General features: G+C 38.5%; 2 protein-coding genes and 1 long non-coding RNA gene across 5 annotated transcripts in view; 2 read left to right on the top strand and 1 right to left on the bottom strand.

Moving 5' to 3' along the window:
- The window catches only part of igfn1.1 (immunoglobulin like and fibronectin type III domain containing 1, tandem duplicate 1), a 37,804-nt gene extending 31,654 nt beyond the window's left edge, over positions 1-6,150 (top strand). The window contains exons 20-27 of the mRNA XM_084738663.1: positions 133-312; positions 419-547; positions 640-948; positions 2,468-2,553; positions 2,643-2,835; positions 2,929-3,225; positions 5,068-5,394; positions 5,498-6,150. Of these exons, the coding sequence (XP_084594789.1) occupies positions 133-312; positions 419-547; positions 640-948; positions 2,468-2,553; positions 2,643-2,835; positions 2,929-3,225; positions 5,068-5,394; positions 5,498-5,502 (1,526 nt within the window). The 3' untranslated portion in view covers positions 5,503-6,150. The remainder of the gene's footprint in view (positions 1-132; positions 313-418; positions 548-639; positions 949-2,467; positions 2,554-2,642; positions 2,836-2,928; positions 3,226-5,067; positions 5,395-5,497) is intronic.
- Positions 1-6,946, bottom strand: part of LOC146332060 (uncharacterized) — a 114,197-nt gene extending 107,251 nt beyond the window's left edge. Inside the window, exon 1 of the long non-coding RNA XR_014772026.1 lies at positions 6,820-6,946. This is a non-coding gene — a long non-coding RNA (uncharacterized LOC146332060). The remainder of the gene's footprint in view (positions 1-6,819) is intronic.
- Positions 6,947-7,090: 144 nt separating this feature from the next.
- Positions 7,091-21,920, top strand: igfn1.3 (immunoglobulin like and fibronectin type III domain containing 1, tandem duplicate 3). 3 transcript variants are annotated; one of them, XM_084738645.1, is made up of 24 exons: positions 7,091-7,227; positions 9,377-9,450; positions 9,624-9,746; positions 9,844-9,980; positions 10,127-10,226; positions 10,326-10,367; positions 11,394-11,439; positions 11,533-11,716; positions 11,853-11,966; positions 12,900-13,062; positions 13,360-13,632; positions 13,727-14,365; positions 14,448-14,572; positions 15,328-15,469; positions 15,597-15,890; positions 15,996-16,292; positions 16,392-16,571; positions 17,532-17,660; positions 17,760-18,068; positions 18,181-18,266; positions 18,394-18,586; positions 18,849-19,145; positions 21,327-21,653; positions 21,751-21,920. In XM_084738645.1, the coding sequence occupies exons 2-24, from the start codon at positions 9,399-9,401 to the stop codon at positions 21,753-21,755; spliced, it is 4,257 nt and encodes a 1,418-aa protein (XP_084594771.1). In that variant the 5' UTR covers positions 7,091-7,227; positions 9,377-9,398; the 3' UTR covers positions 21,756-21,920. The 3 variants fall into 3 exon arrangements, with proteins under 3 accessions (XP_084594771.1, XP_084594752.1, XP_084594761.1); XM_084738626.1 differs by having other exon boundaries at positions 21,746-21,920; XM_084738635.1 differs by lacking the exon at positions 7,091-7,227 and having other exon boundaries at positions 8,550-9,450; positions 21,746-21,920.
- Positions 21,921-27,398: the final 5,478 nt, after the last annotated feature.

Below are 27,398 nucleotides of genomic sequence, written 5' to 3'. Positions count from 1 at the left end.
ACCAGCTTCACCAACAAGCCCTGTGAAAAGTCCCTATTCACAGTCCCTTGTCACCTGTTTCATGAAAGAGCTCAGATGAATTTCAATGGCCAGGCCTTTAACCTTTCTAATTCCAATCTTTCATTTATACAGCATACCCTGGACCTCCATCAGCACCAAAGATTGTCAGTGCCTTTAAGGACTGCATCACCCTCTCCTGGGTTCCCCCAGCCGACACCGGTGGAACCAACATTCTGGGATACAACGTCGAGAAACGCAAGAAGGGCAGCAACCTGTGGGGTCAAGTCAACCCACCTGAGGAGATGATCAGAAGTTTGTCTATTGTTCTTTAATCATATATGTTGTTGTTTCAACACAAATGTGAAGGTCTAATGAATGATTCAATACCTATATTGCATTATGTATTTTTCCTATACAGCTAAGGGCTTTGCAGTTAAAGATGTGGTTGAGGGCATGGAGTACGAATTCCGCGTGTCAGCAATCAATAATTCTGGAGCGGGTGAATTCAGCACACCATCTGAGTTTGTGTTTGCCAGAGACCCTAAGAGTAGGTGGACATTTCATGTTACCACTGATTATTTTATCATTACTTCATACAGGCAACAAATTGCAGCACTGAATGTGTATCATGTATTACAGAGCCTCCTGGTAAAGTCGTTGACTTGAAAGTGACAGATTCCACCTACACAACTCTGTGCCTGTCTTGGACCAAAACCAAGGAAATTGAGGGGGTTGAGGATGAAGCCAAAGGATATTTTGTGGAGATCAGGCCTGCAGAAAACACAGAATGGGATCGCTGCAATGCAAATGCAATAACCATGACTTCCTATACAGTGAAGGGCCTGAAGTCAATGGCCATGTACTGGGTGAGAGTCATTGCTACTAATGATGGAGGAGAAGGAGCGAGCCAGGAGCTGGATAATTACATCCTTGCTATGCCCCCTCCTGGTAAGACAATTCACTTCAAGTTCTATTTAATATTGTGAGTACAGGTTCTCTACTGTAACAATGCTTAAGACTTAAAGACCCAGTTAACTTTAGAACATAGTTATATAAACAATGAGTTGCTGAAAGAAAAAATATGATTTTTTGGGGGGGCAGAGAAAAGCAGAACTTTTTGTGCAAAGCTTGATTCCAGTTGAGATGAAGAGATTAACAAACTCAAACTGGAGTGACCTTGATAACAATCAAGCAAAACAATCAAGATCATTGTATTGTATTGTAATTATAAGCAGGGTTTCTGGGTGGACTCAACTATGTTTAATACTTAGTGATGGACTATACATTCAACAAAATCTAAATGCAAGACTTCAGTTTTCACTCCCACTTTTCACAAGTTGAAGTAAAGGATTAAGACATTTTCTGAGCACATAAAAAGGCTTATTTCACTCAAATTTTGTACACAATTTCCCTACTCATTTTAGTCAGGTCAAGACCCTGGTGAGGATGACAAGCATGCAGATTAACTTCCCTGACAGGGTTTCTGACAGTTTGTGCAAACATTTTTCGGTTAAGGAGACCAAATGCTGCATAAACTGTCCAGGTGGTAGGTCTTAGATGAAGCCAGATGTGGACATCCTGGCCTGGCCGGTTAGATGTACATCCAAATTCTTGTAAAACACATTTGAGATGGCTTATAGTAATGAAATGAAGCAACACAAGCAACAGCTCTTGTGGACATTCTTGCAGTCCTTATGCCAAATGCACACTTGCTCAAAACTTGGGTTTGTGTGATAAAACAGCACATTTAGAGTGGCCTTTTACTGTACCCAGTACAAGGTACACCTGTGCAATAATCATGCAGTTTGATCAGCTTCTCTATATGCCACACCTGTCAGGCGGATGAGTTATCTTGGCAAAGCAGAAATCCTCACTAACACAGATTTTTTTTGTGCACAGAAGTCTTCGATTTTTTGTTCAACTTGTAAAAAAGAACACTAAAAGAAAAAATGGTGCATTTATATTTTTGTTGAGTATATTTGGCTTCTCCATCTTATCACCAGTAAGAGAAGATAAGAGCAGGAAGCAAGGCTTTAATTTCAGCATTTAGATCAACATTTATACATTTAGAATATGAGTTTACTTGAGAATGCAACAGCATATTTGGTTTACAAAATTAGTGTATGTTATCTACATTTGCAAAAAAGATATCAGATCATTTTTGTGTACTCCAAAAATCTAATAATAACAGTTGAGTAAGAATTGTACTGCACACATAACAACTTCAATTGGTTTGTGTCAATTTGGTTGAAATATAAAGGTGGGGCTATGTTTGGATCCGAAATCATTCCTATCTTAGGTCAAATGTCTAACACAAATGATTGCAGCATTACTGTATGTTGTAATATTATGTACAAATTTTGTTATTTTGTGTTTCTGCAGTGGAATCTCATTTTTTTGGTTTGACCTACCTCAGCATCAAAATAATGACAAGTAATGAACAATTTTCATCCTGTTTTGCGCCTAGTGAGACCACGATTCACAGATGCCAAAATCAAAAGCTTCATGGTGGTGAGGGCAGGAAATTCTGCACGATTCAACATCAACTATGAGGTAGTTTAGATGATTTATACCCATGATATTGCATATACAGTGATCTCATTTAGTCTTCTGACAAAATTATATTTTCATACTCTTTGTAGGCTTCTCCCTGGCCTGATATCACCTGGCAGAAAGATGGAGGACCAGTGTCTAAAAAGGTGACCATCAGCAACACAGAGAACACATCCCAGCTTCTGATTCCTTCTGCTGAGCGTGCAGATACTGGAATCTATACCATCATTGTCAAGAACATTGTCGGCCAAGAAACCTACAGTATTGAAATAAGGGTCACAGGTGAGAAAATATTGTACCCTCTTACTGTATAAATATTTTCTTCCTATTCAACTATTGATAAAAAGAAAAAAAACTTTTGTGTATGACCTCTAGATGAGCCTAAGCCACCAGGCCCTGTGGAGCTCGATGAAAATGTGCCTGGCACGGTGACCGTTTCATGGACTGCGTCTCCAGATGAGAAACGTGACGACAGGCTGCACTACATGGTGATGAAGCGTGATTCAAATAAAAGGCAATGGCACACTGTCGCAGATCACATCTTCAACAACAGATTCACAGCCTGCAACATAATGCCCGGCAGAGAATACCAGTTCAGAGTCTATGCAAAGAATGACATGGGCTCCTCCAAACCCTCTGAATCAACAAAGTGGCTGATTCAAACCAAAAAAGGTATGTACTTTTTTAGGTCTAGCAGAGGAATCATTGCATTTTTCACCAAGACTCAGGCTTAAGTAAATACAGGACTTATATGGTACCCAGATTGTTTAAATATTAAATTTAAAAGACTGATGCCGTTGGCAAATGCACAGTATGGTTGTGACTTCTTTATGCTTTTATAACTTCTTATTTGCAATGTAATGTGTGCATGGAAGCCCACAAAAACAAATGCCAAAAGATGCAGGTAAACATTATGGGACAAATACGACAATCCTTTAAGCCATCAGTCTGAGGCTCAGCCCTCATTTTGGCCTGTAACTGCCTGTGACTACCTTGGGTCAAAAGTTACCTACAATAGTCTGTCAATATTCAGCCAATTGACATGGCCAGATCGTTATTAGCTGATATTCTGAAAAATACGCTCTTGGGAGATTGGGATTAACTACTCCTTAACTATTCCTAGTTGCCAATCGATAACACAAAACACCTGAGATAATTTTCAGTTAAGATGGTATCACTGTTTGCATGCTAACTAACCTAAAAGAGCACTTCACCCCCAGCATGATTTGTATGTCCATTTCTCATCCCATGCTGCCTTGCGTTACCTCCATGGGACCGTAGAATCAATCCAAAACATTTTGGCCAGACTTGTTGAGGTTGATGGTGCTCCGTTTTTTAAAATAGCAAAACATTCATTTAAAACTCCTCACACAACTCATGCAGTATAATCAAAGTGTCATTTCTCTAGTCATATGCTCAGTACCTGCAAAAAACCCTTGCTAATGAAAGAATTTCTGGTGGAAAGCCCTGAAGATAAACTATTAGAATGCACATCCTGCCTTCCACCCATTGACTGTAAATAAAGATGGACACCATTTCCCCTCCTGTAGTATAAAAATGGAGCCAAATTATCCGCACCGCCATCTCTAATGATCGAGGCTGGAGCCAAGGTATAAATCTGGCCATGTCAGTTGCAAGCAGGGCTCAGCTGTCAACCACAGTGTGAAACCCGCTTTTGATATCACAAACTGATCAGAATGAAATGAGAATCAAAATGAACACTTGAACAAACATCAGCGTAATAAGAACCACTTAAAATTTCAGACAATGACATTGTTTTTTTTTAGTTTGGCCCATGTGTCATCTGCTAACATAGAGGATTTTTGGCTTATACTGCAGCCAGCCACCAGGGGGCAATAAAGATGTCATAGCTTCCTTTGTGGGGAGCTCTCATGCTATGTCAGTGCTCCCACCTCGTTCACTGGCCAGGAGCTGCACGTTCAGGCACTTTACGGTCAAACAGGCTTTGTAGCCTTGGTCACGCTGCCACCTAGTGGAGACTCCAATACACTACAAAGCAGTTAAACTGACCTATAATACTGCTATTAGTTACCAGCTACTTGAACAAAACAAAACAAAACAAAACAGTTAGTATTGGTCAATATGGGTCACAGACGATTGGCAATCAGGATCAGTGGCAAAACAACAAAACACATTATTGAGGCTCCCACATCAACCAATTGATTTGGTTGATATGTTGAGAGTTGACTTTGATTTGATCCAATCATCACACCAAATGAAGGATCTTTCAAAAGCCTTTCTGCAGGTATCCATATAATTTTGATACTCCAAACCATTTGGCTGTCATTTTCTATTTGCACAGAGAAATGTTTTTCTTTTTCAATTTCCTAGCAAAGAAACAGGAACTGAACATTACTTCTACATTGCTCTGCTGTGCCGTCACGATAATCAACTCTAGTATAAAAAACAGACAGAAGAGACAGAATGTACTGTACCTGTAAATTATAAATTATAAATACTAACCGAATGCAATGCAAATCTGTTTTCTTCCAGAAAAGTTCACTTTGAACATGCCAGAATCAAAGACCTGTAATCTGCAATGTCCTCCCAAGTTCATTGTCCCACTGAAAATGCACACTGCTCCTCAAGGGTACGAATGCTACATGAGCTGTGCTATAAAAGGTGATCCCACACCTCATGTGACATGGCTCCGCAACAACATCAGTCTGAATACCAACACTAACTACTACATCTCCAACACCTGTGGAGTCTGCTCTCTGCTCATTTTGACGGTTGGAGCTAAAGACACCGGCGAGTACAAGATTGTTGCAGAAAACTCATTGGGCAGGGCAGAGAGCTCCACTAAACTGACAGTCAGAGGTAAATTTTCACTTATATTTTAAAGACATTGTCACTATGATCTGCATTTATCTGCATGTTATACAGGCTGAAACTAATGACTCCCTTTGTCTTTTTATTCCAGAATAAGTGAACACAGTGAAGATGGCAGAACTGCTGAAAAACCCCAAAAGAAACCGCGCTGTTGTAATTCACATACCGCATCTTTAGAGTTAAGCGAACCCTGTCAAATGTAAAATGTGATACTTTTTTTAAATATTGCCCATATCATCTTCCTTTTCGGTTGTTCACTATTCTAGCAACAAATTTCTATAAAGTTGAACTCAAGGTCAAAAGCATACTAGTGTTACTGAAATAAAAGTCACAAACAAATGTTTTGTTTGTTTTGATTTTAACTGTCCAATCTCAATAAAATGGAAGCTTGAAATACTAATGCGCAATCTTGCATATTTTGACTGCAATAACGTATGTTAAACAGCAAAAATATTTACACCACATGACAGTGTACCAGTAATTTACTGATTTTAAAGGTGCTTTTTAAAGGCTCTGCTTGTGTCTTTCAATTAATTTTAGATGCACTTTTAGATTTTGTTCAAGTGTATAGTGATTGCTTGGTTGCAGATGCTATTTTTCCTTAATTGTGGCTTAGCAATCTTCCCCTGATTTGAAACTGAGAGGTGATACTGACATGAAAAATTTATATGATACTGGCTGCTACAGTCTGTTCTAGGTATCAGAATGTGTGGGTTTGGTGTAAATAAATATTTCATACTGCAACTGTGATGTGGAATTTTTAATCTGACCTGCATGTCACTTTGAAAACAGAGCGCTTAACAGAAAATGCATTTATGTGTAGAAATATTCACAAAAAATACCACCATAATTGTTGCCCTGGGTCAAGCCTTGACATAGCAAGCAAGTATCAAAATTCATACCACTTGTTCACCTCCTTGAAGGTTTATGTGATTAATTTATGTCCAGTCTTCTTGTATTACCTTTCTGAGGAGTGTGGGGTCAGACATTTGTCCAAGTTTAGAGTCACTGAAGAAGAGAGGGTGGACAGTTACACCCCCGGCTACAGCATGACTGACCAGTGCAGGGTGACACGTCTCATTTTCAAAAAGAAGTGCTTCTTACAATGCTAGAATAAATGCCACTATGTAACTTACTTCTGTTCTGTTTCAGTTCAATGAGACAGTAAAAAATAATTGTGGTTAATTAGCATTAGAATGAAGTTCAGCTCGTTTTGTTAGCTTTTTGTGTGATATGTCCGGAACAGTGTCAGAATAAATACGAACGCTCATGCAAATTGTCTAATTCTGGGGATAAGCTTTCAGCATAAAATTATGCTTAATTAATTCTGACATTTCTGAGTATGTTTTCTAAATATTTCTCAAACAAATTAATGCCAAAATCTCTAAACATCTGAATTTAATTGACACTTACCTCTTGTTAAATGCTGGGAAGATCAGGCAGCCTGCATGTACAATTAAGCCCTCGACCCACGCCACTTCTATGCCTCTTCTCATGAGACTTTTTTTTAAAAGAGCAACCCAAAAGCACCCTGCTGCCCTGGTAAAGCTTAAATTCCAGTTTTGAGGGAGGGATTAGAGAGCTTCTCTGCTGCATTTCCTCTGGTGCCCCCTTTTCAAGAACCTATAGCACCTTAGGGCCAAAGTGCATGTCAGTAAACCTATTCCCATGAGGCACAGCAAAAAAAACCAGTGGGTTAGGTTGCTCAGAGTGTCTCTGAAAGGTTTTACTGCCTCTCAAAACGGAGAGCCCACACTCAAGAATCAGCTGGAAGCTGGCTGGCAACACACAGCAGAGAACAGCAGTTTACTTGAAAAAATAGTAAGTACATTTATATTTACTGGGCAAATTCCTGATATGGTTGGATATTTCACCAAAATCTTTTTTATTTTGTCAGCGGAAGTTTGTAAATATGCATGTTTTTATGTGCTAATCGGACACTATAGTTTGCATATCACTATACAAGGTATGAATAGTGATGAGCTCTGGCCAGTCATAATTCTTATTGAATGTTGATGGCAGCTTATATGATTCAAGTATGTATTAAGTTTAATATGATAATAAGAGCCAATATGAGGTGTAATAATGTTGTTTAAGATACATGTTTTTAGGCAAACAACATTGTACAAACTTGTTGAGATTACAAACTGGGAAATGCTAAAGAAAGATCAGTATCACACTGATTAGTGCTGTATAACTATAGAAAAAGACAATTCACATACAAACTTATTTATGTATTCATACTAAGACTGGTTCCTCTTGCAAAAATGGGTTATACTATTTGAAAAGCTTTACAATATTTTATTAAATATTTTATTTAGTATTTTATAACAGAAAATGGCAATGTGAAAGTATATACTCCGTGACTAAATGCAGCTGTGAGATTTAGGACACAGACTTGACAAGTTATTCATAAATCAGTTCACTTTTCACACCCCTGGCACAGCTATTTTCTCTCTCAGACAAATATAGCTTCACAGCAGCGCACCCACTGTGCAAAACTGCTAAATATGCAGGTACTTCATCAACTGACAGAACTCAGGCTAATTTATTATGATTAAACTAAGTATTAATAGTTTAAGTGGCTATCAAACTTAATCCAAGAACAAAAGGCACCTGTCATTATTATACTAATGAGATCATAAAAATTAAGGAAGATTAACAGAAGACTGAGTCCTACAATTAGTTTATACTTGAAGATTCAAGATTCAGTGAGACATTTGCATCACATATATGATGAAGAAATGTTTACATATAAGATAATAATTTAGATCTATCTCTCAAATCAAATGAATTAAAATTAATTTAAACATGGCGAAGACAGTTCTAAGTTCTTTTTAAATGAAACCTTCTGTCAGATTTAAAAATATGATGAGATTAAGTATTTTGTGATTATTACATACATTACTTAACAGTTAATAATTTTGTGTAAAAGTAGATTTCCATACTTACTGAAACTTGCCTCTAAGATTATTTGATTTGTCACATACACTGTTCTGACAAAGAGTAACTTAAGCTTTTTATGGAAAATGAAACCTGACTAATTACACATTTTTGCATGAACATGTTAATTATGAATTTATTTAAGTAATTAAGGTGATATTTTGTCATCAAAATGACCACATCATAGTTTTGACTACAGTTTCCATTGACAAAAAGTGAAAGTAAGTAATTTTTAGCCACCCAAAATGTAACATTTGGTGGTATCTTTTATCTTTTATGTTTTATCTTGTCACCATTTGTTTCAGATAATTCAGTGCTAAATACCTAACCTATTTACAAAGATGGTTATGACTAATGTTACGTCTGCAGTCAACCACTTACGCCACTACCTGAGTCTGAGATAGATAGTTTTATGAGGTATGTGACCTACTGGCTGCAAAATTAGTCCGGTCACTTGCAGGAATCTACAAAGGGAATGCTAAGTATTTGTTGATCACAGGAATCCTTTCTTTTATAGCTCAGATAGAATTACTAACTCACCGATTTTGACATGACTTAATGTTACTGTTCATCGCTGACGTCCCACAATGCGACATATGCCATAACATTATTTATCCCACTTCAAGGAAGAATAAATTGTGTCCCATTTTGTCTTTACTGTCTCTCCAAGGACAGGCTTTACTTAAAAATGCATCAACATCATGTTGTAAAAACAGGCATAATTCCTCAAGCCACTAGTTAAAACAATGATGAGTGATACCCATTACAGATTCAGACCATCTGGAGGAGATTAAGTGCATGTCAGACAGATGGGGATTGCTGACAGTGGTCAAACCATGCTAACAGTTCCAGACTACACTACAAGTCTAGGATATGCTCAGCACTGACATGGGAAAATCCTATTACACAATTAAAGCAACTATCAAAGTGAAGACCAAATAAAATGGTATACAGATAAACTAAACAGGGATGCCTGATAAAGTATCACATGTTTTTAAAGTGCATCATAATCTGTTTCCATTAACAGAGAAGCTGTTGTCTCTATCAAGATGTTTAAAATACGCAAATCTAAGGATGAGGAGCCAACGGCTCCAGGGCAGGGTAAGTAACTAGATTACTAATTAATGTCAAAATATGTTGACTTATCAAACTATATGCATACAGCATCACGTTTTCTGAGATATAATATTAAAGTGAATGGTGTCCAATCTGTCAAATCCTCACAAGTTCTTCATGAATTTGTAAATAATGCAATTTATCTAATTGAATGACAGTGAGAATCAAAAAGAAGTCAAGAGTGCCTGGAGTTATGATAACCCAGTTTGTGGAAGAAGTACCTGAAGGCATGGCCACCCCAGATTTCACTCGGAAACCGATTGCTCTAACTATTCAAGAAGGTAAGACACCACCCCGCATCACATGTGCAACCTAATTTCTTTTTGAGATTTTTTAAGGTAATGACATAATGGTACATTCTAATTGCCATTTCTGTAGGAAAACAGGCTATCTTCAGAGCAATAGTTGTTGGAAAACCAACACCAACTGTGACCTGGGTGAGAAATGATGGAGAAATTGATGAAGAAAGGTACAAAGTCGTCTACGATACGAGTACCGGTGAACACCAACTACAGGTGGGAACACTGACCATGTGTCATAAGCAATGCTTCTTCCAATAACTTAAAATCCAAACAAGACTTACAGATCAATAAAGCTGTCTTGTAGTTGCACACTATCCTGGTTTTTGCAAAAATACTGATAATCATGTATGGACTGATAGATGCCTGATGTATCGGTGGACCAAGCTGACACCTACAAGTGTTATGCCAGAAATGAATATGGAACAGCAATTGTAACTGCTGCGCTTAACATTATTGAGGGTCAGTTACACATTTTTTACTGCATTATACATTAAATCAAATCTAATTATTCAAATAAATAAATATCTGTCTCACTTCACTCTATTTTTTCCATTGTAGTTGGCTATAAAAAGAGCAGAGCCATGCAGCAATCAAGAACAGGTAAACAACCTAAATTCAAAGCCCCTCTTCAGCCAGTGTTAACTGATGTTTTTGCCTCCACATCATCCTTGAGAGAGCCGTGCAGAGTCAACTTCAGTGGGATGTAAACAGCTGATTAGCCATAAGCTGCCGAGTTGGATGCTCTGGGGCTGACAAACTTGTTAGCTGACATACAGCCACTGACTGCACCTGAAACTCCTTAACAACTAAATATTTAACACACCACAACAGTGTGTGAGTTTTATTAGTAAGTCTGAAACCAGTATTTGTGAATTGCAGACTATCAATGCAGGAATAATACAGAATGAAGCACAGCAGTGCTAACAACGACAACAACATAACAGGAAGGATATCCCACGTGTTTCCTCCTTGACATGAAACCTGTGCTGCTCTGGATACTGACTGACAACTTTTACAAAAGACATTAAATTTGTATTATTACAGATAGAATATGGTGGCGACAGAAGGTGCCAGTGGGTACTGGTACTGAATACCAGGTACTGATATCAGTACCATATTGGTTCAAATGTGAACCATATCCAACCCTAGCTATTATGTACGTATGATATGTGAAACAATAAGGATGTGTACATACATTTTACATTTTGGTTGGTAAAAAACAACAACAACAAAAATGAAAAAAAAAACAACCAAACAAAAAAAGCAAGGCAGGCACATTAATTCTGGAGCCTGGATGCACTGATACCAAGTACAAGTGCTTTCATCGGGGTTCTTTCCAATACCAAGTACCGATATGAGTACTTTCTGCCATTATAGTTCTTATAATAACTTAAAAAACATCCTTTACTTTCCATTAGATGTTCCTCACATCCTAAATTTAACAAACTGCCTCTGCTGTTTCCACTGCTGGCATTAGCAAACTTTGTACTTTGCTTTGTGTTGGTTCTTTAGATGTTTTATCAAACTGCTTGTGTTGAAGGAGTTGCTTCTCATATAGTAGAAATGGACTGTGGTGGTATCATTCATTGAAGGAAAATTGTAACCATGCTGTTGGTTGTGTTGTAGCTATCCGAGAGACACCAGAGGACTTCAAAAAGGCTTTAAAAAATAAGTAAGTAGTGAATTATTTGTTGTTGTTTTACTTTGTCATGTATGATTCTTACTTTAAAGTGTTTAATAATACGTTTTCTTTTTCTTTTTGAAGGGTTGACATGGAGCCAAAGGAAGAGAAAAAACCAGAGATCGATGACAAGTTTTGGGAACTGTTGATGAGTGCAGACAAGAAAGACTATGAGAGCATCTGTGCTCAGTATGGTGTCACTGATTTTCGTGGGATGCTGAAGAAACTAAATGAGAAAAAGATGGAAAGGGAGCAAGAGCAAGAAAAGGTATGTTTCAGCCTCATTTGCAAATACAAAGCAGCTACATAGTCACATCTATAAGAGGATGAATGAATGCTGTAATATCAGAAATCTAAACATTTTCAGTGTCAAATCTTTTCTTTCCTAATTCCAATGACTACAGGTTGTTGAAAGGCTGTGCAACCTAAAGCCCATTGAAGTGAAAGCTGATGGTGGTGCAGAGTTTGAACTTGAAATGTCACTTAAAGACCCTTGCAGCAAAATCTTCTTATTCAAGGTGAGATGTTTCATTTTTAAATATTTTCTATTTTCTCAACAGAGAATAAATCAAACAAATGCACCATGACAACGCAGACGCAATCAGATGCACGTTACATATTGCTTCCCCATTTACGACCAAAACGATACCAAAAACTCAAGGTACAATAAAACCACAAAAAAGTCCATGATACGATATCTATTGCAACATTAAAAAGCAAAGAAGAATGACAACGTAAAAATTTCCTTCATTAAATAACTAGTTACCACCTCACAGCTGTATGCCTCCATGCACCAGTCAAACTGCAGTTTACATCTATGTTTGTCCAGACTCAGATAATATATGATAATATGTGGTGATGGCATTGAAAGAATTTAACAAAAGGCGGGTGTATTTTGGCAAAATAGTAGTCATCACTACAGTGGCATGTATAATTCCAAGTAGACACATACTGTCTTCACTTACAGACTATTTTTACAAAGGAGTACAGAGGACTGACAAGAGAGAATATTTTGATGTTGCCCGAAATTGACCTTTGACCTTGTGAATGTGAAAACATAATGCCTCCAGCCACAGCTGTCAGTGGCGCAAAGGCATAATAAATCAGACATGTATAACATTTTTTTTGTGAGTATATAACTCATGTTTCCTTTTAATTTAAGTGTTTCTGCTTTCCTTCTTTGTTGAAATAAAAGTAGCCAGTCATGACCTAAGCACGTGAAAAAACTGGCATGCATTGTCTTTGGAAATCAGTGTTTGAATTATGCATGTACAACTGCAGAACAAAAGGAATGCAGCAGTCGGTAGCAGCCTTTTTATAAAATAGAAAAAAATAACATGCAATATTGAACAAGGGCATATTGTCACAGTCAAGTAAGTTAATGAGACTTTTTTTTTTATTGCTATGTCATATTGTTCCATCTGTATTTACGACTGCTTATGTTTAAACAGGACGGCATTATGGTTCCGTTTGATGCCGACACAGAGGTAAAACACGGACTCAGGCAAGTGGGAAAGAAGTTTGTGTTCAGCATCAATGGTGTTGACCCAGAGGATGCAGGATTATACCAAGTAATGGTTGATGGAGTTAAGATCTTCTCAACTGACTTAAAACGTAAGATGGTGCACCACATTAATTATATACACACTTTACTGCAGTGACCCCCCACCCCCCTCAAAAAAAAAAACAAAAAAACACATCATTAGCAACAATACTTGCATCCACAACCCCCTGCAGTGGCTCTGCAACCCTCCCCAGGGGGCTCGTCCCCCGCTTTAGGAACCACTGCTTTACTGTAATACACAGCCAATGCCATAAAACTGATGAACAGAGCTACAATTACTGCCTGAGTTGTCCTGTGACAGGAAACATGAGATCCCATCTTAAAGTGTAATTTTGTGCTTTGTCTAGTTCCACCTGTAGAATTCTTGGTCAAGATTCAAGACGTGAAAGCAGAGGAAAGAGAGGACGCTGTGTTTGAGTGTGTCGTCTCAACTCCTCTGAAAAAGATCACTTGGAAGGGAAAGAATGTTCAACTGGAGCAAGGGGACAAATATGACATCCTTGTGTCCGATGACATGCTGATTCACACTTTGGTGGTGAAGGACTGCATGCCATTGGACAAAGGAATTTATGCTGCCATGGCTGGACTTTCATCCTGCAGTGCCTGGCTTATTGTGGAAGGTACCATTTACATATTTTTAAATTGTTAATTTAATCAAATACAAAAAAAGTCCCGTGAAACATTGAAATTTTGCTGCTTTGTATTTTTCATTAGCGGACAATGATCCAAACTCAATTGGAAAGAAGAAACCTCGCAAAACAACCCGTGCAGGTGGTGGTGGAGAAGAACTTTTAAAGATTGCTCAGGAGCAAAATGCTAAAGTACAGAAAGAGAAAGAGGAGTTGATTGCAAAGGCAAAGGCAGAGGCAGAAGCAGCTGCAGCTGCAAAAGCAGAAGCGGAAGCAAAAGCTAAAGAGGAAGCTGAAGCAAAAGCTAAAGCTATAGCTGAAGCTAAAGCTAAGGCTAAAGCTGAAGCTAAAGCTAAGGCTAAAGCTGAAGGAAAGGGAAAGGGAAAGGAAAAGGAAAAGGCAAAGGCAAAGACAAAGACAAAGACAAAATCAAAGGCAAAGGCAGAAGGGGGAGACGCCGCAGAAGGAACTGCTAAAGAGGAGGGAGAGGATGTAGAAGAAGAAGAGGAGGAGGAAGAGGAGGAAGAGGAGGAGGAGGAGGAGGAGGGGGAGGAGGGGGTGGAAGTGTCTGAAACAGGTGAACCTAAACCATCAAAACCCAAGAAGAAGGAAGAAGCAAAGGAGGGAGAGGCTGCTGAAGCTGATGATACTGAAGAAGGGGAACCTGTCAAAGAGAAAAGAAAGAGAGTGAGAGCAGGACCACTTGTCCCTGACACGGTCATCGGTAAGATCCATCAAAGCCCCATCATGTGATGCTCCTATTATAGTCCTGATACCACTTAACAATAAGGTTGCCTTTGCTTTAGATCCTGGGGTATACTTCACGAGCGGACTCTCAGATGTGACTGCCATAATAGGCACTGATGCAGAACTGGTCTGCAGGCTGAGCAGTGAGGACTGTGACGGAGTCTGGTACAAAGATGGGAAAGAGGTGAAGAACATAGGAGTTGATAGAATAATAGATTACCATTAACCTTCTGAGATTTAAAGGAGACATCTGATATATTCACTGTAATTTATCATAAAATGGCCATGATATGGCATCAGAGATTAATGAAAGATGCCAAGTTGAAATACCCACTTCTTTGACAACAATGCTACAGCAGCAGTGTCTTCCCATGAAATTTTAATTCTGGGCCAGAACAACTGTTTTTGTTGGCCATTTCACCTTATTTACAGTTCAAATTAATACTGAATGTTTGCCAAATAAATAAGTGCTTATGATTCGCAAGACATACTTTAGAATGTATTGATGTTTTTAACAGTTAATTTGACCAATATCATAATGGAGTCAAACATAAAAAAACAACTGGAGAAAAGATATAAAATATCTCCATACTGCTTGTCTAGAGTGATCCAAGTCTCTTGAAGTCCCAACATGCTGTTTGCACACCACTACAACATACACACCTAGTTCAGACAGTGTGCAAATGCATGTGAATGTGGCTATAAGGATCTACAGTGAAGATTCAGGCTACATGGTGTAAATAACATTTAGCGTTCCACAGAAAGGTGTCAAAGGAAAACACAATAAAGTTTCCTGTTTCAAAATTCGACACCTGTCTGTAACTAGACTTGGCGTCCAAGCCACTATCCAGATTATTTAATTTCTCTGTCTAAAAAGTGATAAGTTTGACATACAAACCATTAAACGTATTTATGTGCATGTGTGTGTGTGCATTTCAGATAACAGCTACGGATACTATCTGTATTGTGAAAGATGGAACTTATCGCAAACTGATTATCAAAAACTGCAAAGAAGAAGATGCTGGAAAGTACCGTTGTGAAGCTGATGGCCGTAAAACAGAAGCTGCACTAAATGTTGAAGGTACTGTACATGGAATCAATCTGAGGCACCCCAACTCAAGCAAATCAAAAGGACAGCCTCTGTGAAAATGTGTAAAATATTGTCAAATAACCAACAAAGTCACACAAAAGATTTTTTTTTCTACTAGATCCTCCAAGAATTAACGCTGATGATCTAACCGAGTTCATAAAACCTGTTACAATCAAAACTGGGAAAGATGCAGCCTTCAAGGTGACCTTTGTTGGCCGGGAACCCATGAAGATCCAGTGGTACAATGACGGTGAAGAGCTATTGGAGGACAACCACACCAAGATCGAGAAGTCCTCCACACACAGCCGCCTGCTGTTAACCAAGTGCCAGCGCAAAATCACGGGAGAAATTAAGGTTAAGGTTAAAAATGAATGTGGAACAACTGAGGCCATTATGCAGCTTGTTGTCTTAGGTTTGTACTCTGCATGTCAAGACTTGTATTAAAGTTATATACACATAAAGTAAGACATGGATATAAGTGCAGTTGTTTTTTTTTTATTCTTTTGTCTTACTGCAGATAGACCAACACAGCCCCTGGGCCCTGTGGATATTATTGAAAGTTCTTCAACTTGCATCGACTTCAAATGGAGGCCTCCCAAAGACAATGGCGGTTGCCCTATCACCAACTACATCATGGAGCGCCAGCAGATTGGCCGGAACAGCTGGAAGAAACTAGGCAAGATTGGCCCAGAGCCTAAATACAGGGACACTGATGTGGATCATGGCAGAAAGTACTGTTACCACATCAGGGCGGAGACTGAACAAGGCATCAGTGAAATGATGGAGACTGATGACATTCAGGCAGGGACTAAGGGTGAGTCTTCCTACAAGCACACCAATTTTTATTTGTGACAGTGTCCCACATAAAAGACAGTTAAAAGTGACTTTTTTTTTGCATCCATCATTCTTTCAGCATACCCTGGACCTCCTTCTACTCCCAAAATTGTTAGTGCTTTTAAAGACTGTATCAATCTGGCTTGGTCTGCACCCTCTAATACCGGAGGAACAAACCTTTTGGGATACAACGTGGAGAAACGCAAAAATGGCAGCAATCTGTGGAGCCTGGTCAACCCACCTGATGAGCCAATCAGAGGTAAAGCCATTTTAACTGCAACTGACACAATGTAATGTGTTTGTTTGCAGTTTAAATACAGTTGTGACAGCGTGGCGTCGCCTGACTAATTCTAGACAAATGTGAATTTGTTTTTATTTCCAAGGGGTGTTACAAAACATAGCCTATAACCAATCAGAGCAGATCCATTTTCTGGCAAGACACAAAATTATGGCCACCTGGTCACAATCTTTCATGAATTACAGCTTAGCAGTACACTCAAATATGTTTCTGAAAACATTTCAGGCAGAATCTTGTCTCATATTTGATCAGCACTGCCTAGTTTGACAGTTTAATCTGAGTTTCAGGAGCCTGGTGCATTGAACAGACTTCCTAACTGGATGCAACTGACCTGATTTTGCTCTGTGCTGCAGTAACAGTAGAGCAAACTCGATACCTCCGTCAACTTTCGCCTTTCCTCATAGTAGGTACATATAGGGTTATATCTTAAGTAAGCCAATATTAGCAAAATCTTAGCAAACTAGTTGGCTAATGTTAGCAAAATGCTAGCTTAATAGCTAACAAATGAGTAATGTTGATTAGCCAACTTAAAATGTCAATATATATAACTTTTATAGGTCCTCCAGTAATGTCTTTTATCCAGCATATTTTTTTTTTCAAAATAGATAAACCTTGAGGGAGAAACTTGACCGAAGTACCAAACTTGCTCAACTGTTATTGGAGCACAGAGTGAAAAGGGGCGGGACTTAGGAAGGTCAATTGGATAGACCTACAACCAATCAGAACAACAAAAAGTGTGACATGGGACTTTTCAAATCTAAACTCTAACTCATCAGTCATTCACTGTATAGAAACCACTCCATATTATATAAATGGTTGTGATTGGCCCAACCAGGTGTGCTTTCTTTCCTAAACTATAAACATGAAGAATGATTCTGTTATATTTTATGGTCGTAACTATACTATTTCACATGCCAACAGAGAAAAAGTACGCAGTGAAGGATGTTGTTGAAGGCATCGAGTATGAGTTCCGTGTATCAGCTATCAACATCTCTGGTGCTGGAGAGCCCAGTTCACCTTCTGAATTTGTGTTTGCAAGAGATCCAAAGAGTGAGTAATAAGCCAGTGAAAGCTGTAATAATATTATTATTATCTCAAAACAACTGCTCATATCTCATTTTTTAAATGCTTAATTGTCTGTCCTTTCAGAGCCACCTGGTAAAGTTATTGACCTGAAGGTGACAGACTCCACATACAGCACCTTATCACTGGCCTGGACCAAACCCACAGAGGAGGAAGGGGTTCAAGACGAAGCCAAAGGATTCTTTGTGGAGCTCAGACCAGCAGAAAACCCAGAATGGGGTCGCTGTAACTCCAGTGCTATCATTATGAACTCTTATACCATTATGGGTCTGAAGTCTATGGCCATGTACTGGGTAAGAGTGGTGGCCACCAATGAGGGTGGAGACGGTGAGCCTCAAGAGCTGGACAACTACATCATTGCAATGCCCCCTCCAGGTGAGTCTGTGGAAAGTCATGAACTGCCAACAGTCAAGATTTGACACATTTTGCCTTAATTTAATATTTTTTCTCATTAATTTTATTTCATACTTTTCCGACATTGTCACAGTGAAACCTCAATTCACTGACCGAAAAATTAAGAACTTCATGGTAATGAGAGCTGGGAACTCTGCTCGAGTCAACTTTAACTTCCAGGTTCAGTATATTCATTCATATTCATGCAGAAGCCAAGTCCTTTTACTCAGTGTCCCGTCTAAAGTGGCATATTAGACATTTATAATATGAACACAAATCATAATACTGTCTCTCTTTTTGTCGACAGGCCTCTCCTATCCCGACTATTAAATGGCTCAAGGACGGTCATCCTGTAGCCAAGCATGTGTCAGTGAGCAACACAGACACGTCATCACAGCTAATGATCCCTGCAGCAGAGCGTGAAGACACTGGGATCTACACAATCCTTGTCAAGAACATGGTTGGTCAAGACAGCTCAAGTATTGAAATAAGAGTCACAGGTACAGTGGGAAAAACTAATCAGCAACAAATGAAGATTAAATAAGTAACAAAAGTTTATGGATGTGCAATCTGATATGTATTCTCTTATTAAGATCATTCAAAAGCTGCTTTAGCTTTTGGAGGAAGCAAAAATGATGCTATGCTCTTTAAAGTGCAAACGTGCAAAGAAAAGTTTAAAGAGAGCAACACTTGTTCAGGTATTGTTGTCAGTGTAAACATAAAACATCATGACACTAACAATCCTCTCCTACCTGTTCGTAGATGACCCGAAGCCTCCAGGCCCTGTGGAGCTGGACGAGAACGTGTCCGGAACAGTGACGGTCTCCTGGGCTCCGTCTCCAGATGAGAAGAAAGACGACAGGCTGCACTACATGGTCACCAAGCGTGATTCTGTGAAGCGTAATTGGCACACTGTAGCAGACCATCTGTTCAATAACAAGTTCACTGCCGTCAACATCATGCCGGGAAGGCAGTATCAGTTCCGGGTGTATGCCAAGAATGACATGGGCCTTTCTGAACCCTCTGACTCAGCAACCTGGGAAGTAAAGAAAAGAAAAGGTGGGTTTAACAAAGTAATTCAAAATTGTGTTGTATAGCTGAAACCCCAGATCTGAACCAAACACCACCCAAAAATGTAAAAAAAAAAAAAAAAGTGGGCAAAGAGACTGGGGAGGGGGGCAACGTGGATTGCACAGGACAACCACTGTAGTGGGCGTGGCCTTGTGGCTGCGCAGTGTGCGATGCAGGAGGCAATGTCTCACGATTTAGCAGTAAACAGCGAGCACCAACCATGTGCAGTTACTGTCAGACTCTCCATGTCTGCAGAGAAACACTGCAAACACACAGAAGCACTGGAGACACAGAGAGTCCGCTGGAGCTTTGACAGTCACTGACAACACATCTGTAGCCCTTTTAGGGGTGTAAATCACAAGTTTTATTGTGATACGATATCATGACTATTCTTTGGACAATGATGTGATATTTGCTGATATCACAAAGTCTACCACAATAGAATTTCAAACTGATTCAACTCAGGGGTTTGCAGTAATTATCAGACAATATTATGTCCATTTACCACAATCAGTTACATTTATGTCAACCGACAAAAAGAAAAAAAATAAATTATGATCTGCCAATTTTATGACTGAACTCTTCCACACATGCCATTGGAATTAAAAAATAAGGGCATGTCTTAAAGATGATAATATAGACTGATATATTTTGGCCCTTTTCAAAAAGATTTCTGTGTTGTACCTGTGTTGTAGCTAGCGGACCTAATGCTACCTGCTAGCCACAACACAGGGGAGTATCAGTACAGAACCGTAGTCCTGCTGTTTACCACGGGCTTATCAGCCGAGGGAAAGAACGCAATCCGGTGCTGCTTCTACTGTGTGAAAAGCAGGAAACGTAACTAGTGTAACCTCTTGTGAATAATGAGTCTCGATCAGCACGTATTTGAAAATGAGCGCTGTTTCACAGATTCCCACCTCTGATTAGGATTAGAGGTTGGTGACTTTCTTTTTTGTAACACAGTTAAATCACATGATGTAGAACAGTCCCAAGCAGCCGGACCTATCGCAGCATTTAAGTTTCAGGATGATTTAAAACAGCAGGGTTGTTTTGAGCCTTCTTCAACCCATGAAATCACAATTGTAATGCATTTATTAAGAAATGTCAAAATCAACAGCAGCATTGATGTGTTTCATCATAGTACAGTATTATAATTTTGTTTACAACTCAAAAGAGTGTAATATTTAAGTGTCAAACTAAATGGCCACATGGTTTTTCTCTGTTTTATATAATTTTAAAGTGAATGTATTTGGGTTTTGAACCGTCAGTCAGACAAAACAACTTGTGAAGATGTCACCTTGGGTTCTCAAAAGTTGTGATGAACACTTCTCACTATTTCTTTTTTTTCAGTTTTCAGAGACTAAACAATTAACAGAAAAAATGCTCAACAGTTTAATCAACAATAAATATAAAATGGTTAGTAGCAGCCCTAGTGTAGTTCAAAAAGGCATCAACCCAGGTGTACATAGATGAGTACTGAGCTGCAAACAATTAATTTATTAACTATTTGAGCCAAAGAAGAATATTGAACTATTTTTATAATCTATTAATCATTTCAGTATTTTATAAAGTACAAATTCCAAGCATTTCTTGTTCTTGCTTCTAAAATCTGATAGAGGAGAAAATCTTTCGGCTTTGAATTGTCGGTCAAGCAATATGACCATATGACTCTAGGAGGCTGTGATGGGTGCTTTGTTACCTTTGACAGTTCATAAAATAGATGATTAATCAAGAACATAATTGGCAGACTAAAGCAATAATGAAAACAAATGTTAATTGCTGCCCTAGATGTGTACAAATTCATTAGGAAACGTTAACAGCTACTTAATAGGAGTGTAATGGGAGTGAGAATTTCAAAGAACAATGATAAAAATGCCTCCCTAATGAAAAGACAATTAGACTGGCAACAAGCGCCAAGGCCAAGTGCATATGAGTAAAGAGTACTGCATGACAAACTGCAAGGTCAGTTATCATTGCTAATGAATGTTTTGTTTGCTTTATGTACAAGAAATGCACCATGAAAGGCAGACATTCCCTGAGTATTCTGCCAAAGACACTGAGGGAAGATAAATGAATCAATTAACAGACGACTAAAGGGAATATGGCAACGAAACGGATCTCCATCATCACCCTTTTAACTTTTCTTTCCTTTGTCCTGTATCCTTCCAGAAACATTTTCTTTGAACCTTCCTTCCTCCAAGGACTGCAGCTTCGAGACGCCTCCGTCATTCTCTGTTCCGCTGAAAACACACAACAGTCCAGAGAGCTACGAGTGCTACATGAGTTGTGCGGTGACTGGAAACCCCAGACCCCATGTTACCTGGTACAGAAACAACATCAGCCTCAACACCAACACTAACTACTACATCACCAACACATGTGGGGTCTGCTCCATGGTGATACTCAAAGTTGGGCCCAAGGACAGCGGGGATTACACCGTCATCGCAGAGAACCCTCTGGGCAGAGTGGAGTGCTCAACTAAACTTGTTGTCAAAGGTAAACACGCACTGAAAATTATTTGTCACATCTTCAATTCTACTCCCCTGGCTGAAAAATTGAACGATTCTCTTCTCTCCCTCCTCCTTCAGAATAGGATGATGCAGTGGGCCTGAACTCCTGAAGATGAATGAAATGTAACAGATTTGCTGATTTGAAACCTGTTGTCACGTTTTTTTTTTTTCTTTTTTTGTGAATTTCTGTATTAATGTGCTTAAATAAACTGTCACTAAGAAAATAAAGAATGAAAGAGAGAAAGTAAGAAAAGGGCTCTTGATAATTTTCCATAAGTGCACCAAAAGCACCGGCTACAAATGTGACAGATCTGATTCTGTTAAATTTGAGTAGAAATTCTACTCAGTTTATCTCCTGGATGCAAAGAACACTTTTGACACAAAACATCTGAGATCCAACATTATTTATATGCTAATCTTGCACCCGAGCATGTTTATTTATTGACCTATTTTTTCCCTGAGCAGCGATTATAGTTAGTTTCCTCTGCTGTTTTCTGAATAAGACAGGAAATCTGCTGGCTCCTCTGAAGTTACATTTAAAATTGATGATATGACAATGTGGTTATAACCAAGTATGTTTAAGTGTCTGAATTATTAATCATTGTGCCAAAATGTAAATAAATCCCACCTATTCAACAGTGAACTATCTTACTTGTCTATTCTAACCTAAATTTAATCATGAGATTGTCACTTGATATATACTAAGAGTCTATAGGCATTCCTGCGGCTCTGTGAGGCTGCATTGCTGTGCTTTGGATTAAATGCTAACATAGGCATTCACCATTGTAGTAGGGCTGCCCTTTGATAGTTGCTTAAACCATCTGTTGGTGAGAAGAGTCTTAGTCAACCAAGTTCTCATTTATCTGTTACTCACAAAAAACAGCGTCTCGCTGTATCAGGGGATTGCTGCAACACATGCAACACAAATCTTTTGTCATGTAACACTGAAGTCATCAGCACACTGCTGCCAACTGTGCTGTAGATGGCATTAGTTAGTAAGCTCTGTTAGTGGTCCTATTAGACCGGGACACAGGAGGCCAATTTGACAACCAGCAATGCAGTGATTAGGTCCCTTACAGCAGCTCCAACCAGGACTCAAACATCAAAGACAATGAGGACACAGTGGGTTCAGTGGGGACAGGAAGCATCAAGCATTTGAGGAAGGAGTTTAGAGCAAGTTAATATGTAAGTACACATCACCCTGAGCTGATAAGTCCCCGAGTCTTTGCTTTTGTGAAGTTGGAAGTTATTTATTTCTGTGTTCTGAACATCTAGACTTGTGTGAGGTTGTACTATGTTGAAATAAATAAACAAAATAATGTTATTTGCTCTTTCACATTCAGAATCATTACCACCTTTGCTGCTAATGTTTAACAAGCACCTCATTCACGCCCCCAAAATACATATTTAAATACTTAAATCATTATCATAAAAGTGTGATGGCTAGTCACCTAATGGCCTGAGCCAACAGCTGCCACTCCACTAGGGAAATCTTTAGTCAGGGGCAGCCGTCGAGTTTACAGAGTACAGTTGAGGCTGATGGGAAATGCCATTTGTTATGTCATAAATCAAAGTGCTGGTCAAATTTGGTTACAGTTGCCCTATGATGCTGCTGAATGAAATGTTGTTATAATTGGACAAGGAAGTCGGTAAGAAATTTCACTACAGCTGTTCTGGTACATAGTAAATGGACTTTACATAACATTACATTTATACAACACTTCTCTAGTCAATCGACTATTCAAAGCACTATTACAACTACACATTCACCCATTCATTCACACAATCACAAATAGATTTCAGGGGTTCAGTATCTTGCCCGGGGACACTCTGACATGTGGACTGGAGGACTGACCTGCCGATTTTGAAATTAATGAAAGAGGAGCTTTACCTCTCCTGAGCCACAGCCGCCCACAAGCAGCTGCAAGCAGCTGCTGAGACATTCTCAATCTAATGGTGGTGCTAGAGGAAAAGTCAGGGAATCAAGAACATTCTTAGGATTCATTCATCGAGCACCATGAATGTTTTTTTTTATTACCAAATTTCATGGCAATACATCAAATTGTTGACAAGATATTAGAGCCTGATCAAGGCTTTTCGGGGCAAATGCAGATATTGATATTAGGGGGTAAGAAACCTATTTCTTTATTTATATATAAAATGACATCAGATGTTCATCAGCCGACTGATCAATCGGTTTGGATCTACAAGTCATTTAACTTAGGACCAAGGATGTCAACATCATGGTGGGTGAAGGAAATGTCAGGGGATCACCTTCAGGATTCCCTCTCTCAGGACAATGAATTTAACAGCAAAACATCTAATAATTGTTTAGCAATTTCAGTCCAGACCAAAGTGGTGGACCAACAAACACACTGCCCTGACACAATAATATGTCCTGACTGCAATTTCTGTTCTCGTCAGTCGTCAGTAAGACGTCAATATACAGACTCGACACTGGCCTCGTCTCCAGTCATATTTATGGTTGCATTCAGTTACAGTCCAAACATTCATCATTCAGAAACACCGAATATTAAACAATTCGTCTAAATTTTCTTATTAAGGTGTAAGATATCCTAGATTTTTTTTGTATATTTAAAAATAGTTGAATAATTATGTATATCACATTTTTTTTTTAAATGACAGGACTTGTTTGCTGCAGTCACGTTCAGTGTACCATATACTACACTGTGAGCCATTTATTGTGCCTTTCCATTTTATAACTTCACATGCGCTACTTCCTCTTTGCCAACTGTCACATGGCTTCAGATTTCTCTTTTACTGCGAACATGTGTTTGCACGCTTTCAGGAGATATTGCAAGTCTATTATAGACAGTCATAAATGATAAAATTTCATGTGCATGACTACGTGCAACCTTGCAAACAACTGTGTATCTTCCTGTGTAATGTCACAGGACACACTAATATTATCAGTCGCCACATGGCATCCTGTTACTATAGACACAACTCTTTCCTGGGACTTTATAGTACAAGACTTTGACATTTAAAAGACTCTAACCACATGCCAAAAGTATTTATGAATTCCTTGCACTGATATGCTGAGAAAAAGCATCACAAATATTGTTGTTTTTTAATATACAGTGTAAACAAGGTTTCATATTAAAAAGACACCTTCTTCCTTTGACAACATAAGAACACAGATGATGTAGATGCATTTTCACCATTTAGCCATAAAGTTTAACCATTTCTGAGTAGTTTAATTCTAAGAACTATTCAAAGCACACTAAAATAAAGTTGTTTTTATATATATATATATATATAAAGTTGTCAACACAGACAGGGTTACCTCTGTCCATGTTGCACTTGGTTGTGTAATGTCAGGTTGTTTTGTCATTGTTTTGCAGCCTAGAATTCAAAGCTCCTGACTTCAATGACCTCCAGCAATAAATGCCTTCAAGAACATCAAGCCTCTCATATCAGCTTCCCGTGCCTGAGAACAGTCATAGTTCCTGTGCCACGCATCCGTTTTATTACACTGCTTGAAATATCCACACACTCGCACACACACACACACAATCGTGCTCAAACTGAGCATAGCTGTGTTATTACTAACACCCAAATAAGTGAGTCGTGGGTTAAAGTTCCAGCAAGGCAGACTCCATGAGGAGCCTGAATGACTCCTCACATGTAAGTAAATATCCTCAAGGTGCTCAGTGGTACAAATGAATCACAGTACATTTCAAATTCTAAACAGTGGATTTAAAATTTAAAAAATTACTAACAAAAAAAAAAAAAAACTTGATTTAAAGGCTGATGCAACTAGTATTGTGGAAGATAAGGTACGTTTTAGCCAGACGTGCTCATATTCTCCCATATTTATCATCAGTTCACCATTTAATTTATTTACTTATTTATTTATTTGCATCTATTAAAACAACAATTTTCTCACTGTAGTTTGTTTACTCACAGCTGGTTATAACTGACAGGTTAATGAAATTGAGACTACACAGCCATGTGGTCAATAAAGCCCAAATTAAACACTAATGGACCTGCAGTGTGTCACCTGTAGATAGAGAATTTGTTGGGAAGCTACTGTTATTTTTCCCGTTTTTCTCCATACATTATATCGTAAACAGTGAGCCTGGTCATAAAATATACAAGAAAGCCCTCTACTGAACCAAATTTACATTTAAATTAGTTTCAGATAAACCCTCATCTTTGTGCCTAATAACACTTACAGAACAGCATCAAAGAAATGTGGTATTTAGCTTTGAATGGTTCAAAGCTGCTTAACAAAAGTTTGGCCTTTATTACATAACTGATTGTTGTTGGCCATCACCTGGAATGAGAGCGGATTGTTTTATCCTGCTTTGATATTCTTACACAATGCTCACTGTCATTTGGAGATGTTACATTTTTATACTTTTATACTCAGCATTTCATTAAATCTGTTAAATCTGCTGTATCTCTGCATTTTTTCTTTCCTTAAATATTCACTTTACAAATATTCTCTATTTTTCTTGTGTATGTTTAAACTTATGTCAAGCACTCTGAATTGCCTTTGTGCCTTGGGTATATGAATAAACTTGCCTTGCCTCATATACAGAGTCAGGCATTAATGTAATTACTGATTTAAACAAATCGGTCAATAGCTAAACTTGAATACATATTCAAGTAGCTGTTTCCTTGCCTGCTGTTTTTGTTTAAAGATGGATAGCTGGAGTAAACAGCCCTCCCCCTGTACAGCTAGTCTTAACAATCAGGTGCTGGTCGGTCACAGGAACATCTTTGATGAAGTATTAAAATAAACCGCTGCACACTGAGCTGAACAACATGTTCTGCCTGTAGTTTCTTCAGGACTATTTATAAAATAGGACCATTTATTGTCATGTTTTTTACTGATAAATGTGCACTTTTTCAAATGAGTTGTAACACCGAAAAAAAAAAGAAAAAGAAATGGAATGACTGCGATAATTAGTCATGTGACCTGTGTGTACTTATCACACCTGTGAGTGCTCACATAATCAACTATATTTTATATTATATTATATTTTATAAGTCTGTAATACAATTTATAAGATTACTCTTCCTGAAAGATCCTGGGAGCGCTCTGTTATCCATGTAATATGTTTGAAGACACTATTCAAGACTGCTTAGACACCCAATAAACACCTTGTATTTTTAGCTGGTGTCAATAGGAGTCATTAGTGCATCTAAACATTAATATAATGTTTTGTTGTTCTCGTAATTTCATAAGAGTGTCAGCAAGAGCATGCTTGGCTGTCAACACTTGCTCGCTCTGAGAACAAACTTGTTCTTACTTTCAGCTCCACAATCCAAGAGCAACATTGCTGACTGACAGAACTGACAAATTAGCAGCCAAAAAGAAAGACAAAACAAGAACTGAAAGATTATACCCGACTTACACATTTCTGCTGCTAATATGAGAGTGACAGTAATCTGCAAAAGTTGGAACTGTGAAAGGATCAGGATACCAAACACGAAGAGAAGCTATTACAAAATAAAGTGACTCAGCAGTTCCATTTCACGCAAGCAATATAGTGCACACAACAGAATCTATGTATTGAGATCATAACAAGAATTTGCTTCATTATCCTACATTTTTCCAGCAGAAAATGCAGATAACATTCAGAACCCTCCTGAAGAACTTCCAGAGTCACAGTCATGGTCATCCAACGGTGGGGCTTGCAGCCAGCCTTGGCGTTCCCTCCTCCCCCTTTGCTAGACATCGTGATTTATGCCAAAAACA

This window comes from Lutjanus erythropterus, chromosome 2 (assembly GCF_056507025.1).
Source record: "Lutjanus erythropterus isolate fLutEry1 chromosome 2, fLutEry1.hap2, whole genome shotgun sequence".
NCBI lineage: Eukaryota > Metazoa > Chordata > Actinopteri > Lutjaniformes > Lutjanidae > Lutjanus > Lutjanus erythropterus.
This window is presented reverse-complemented; position numbering and strand designations above follow the sequence as displayed.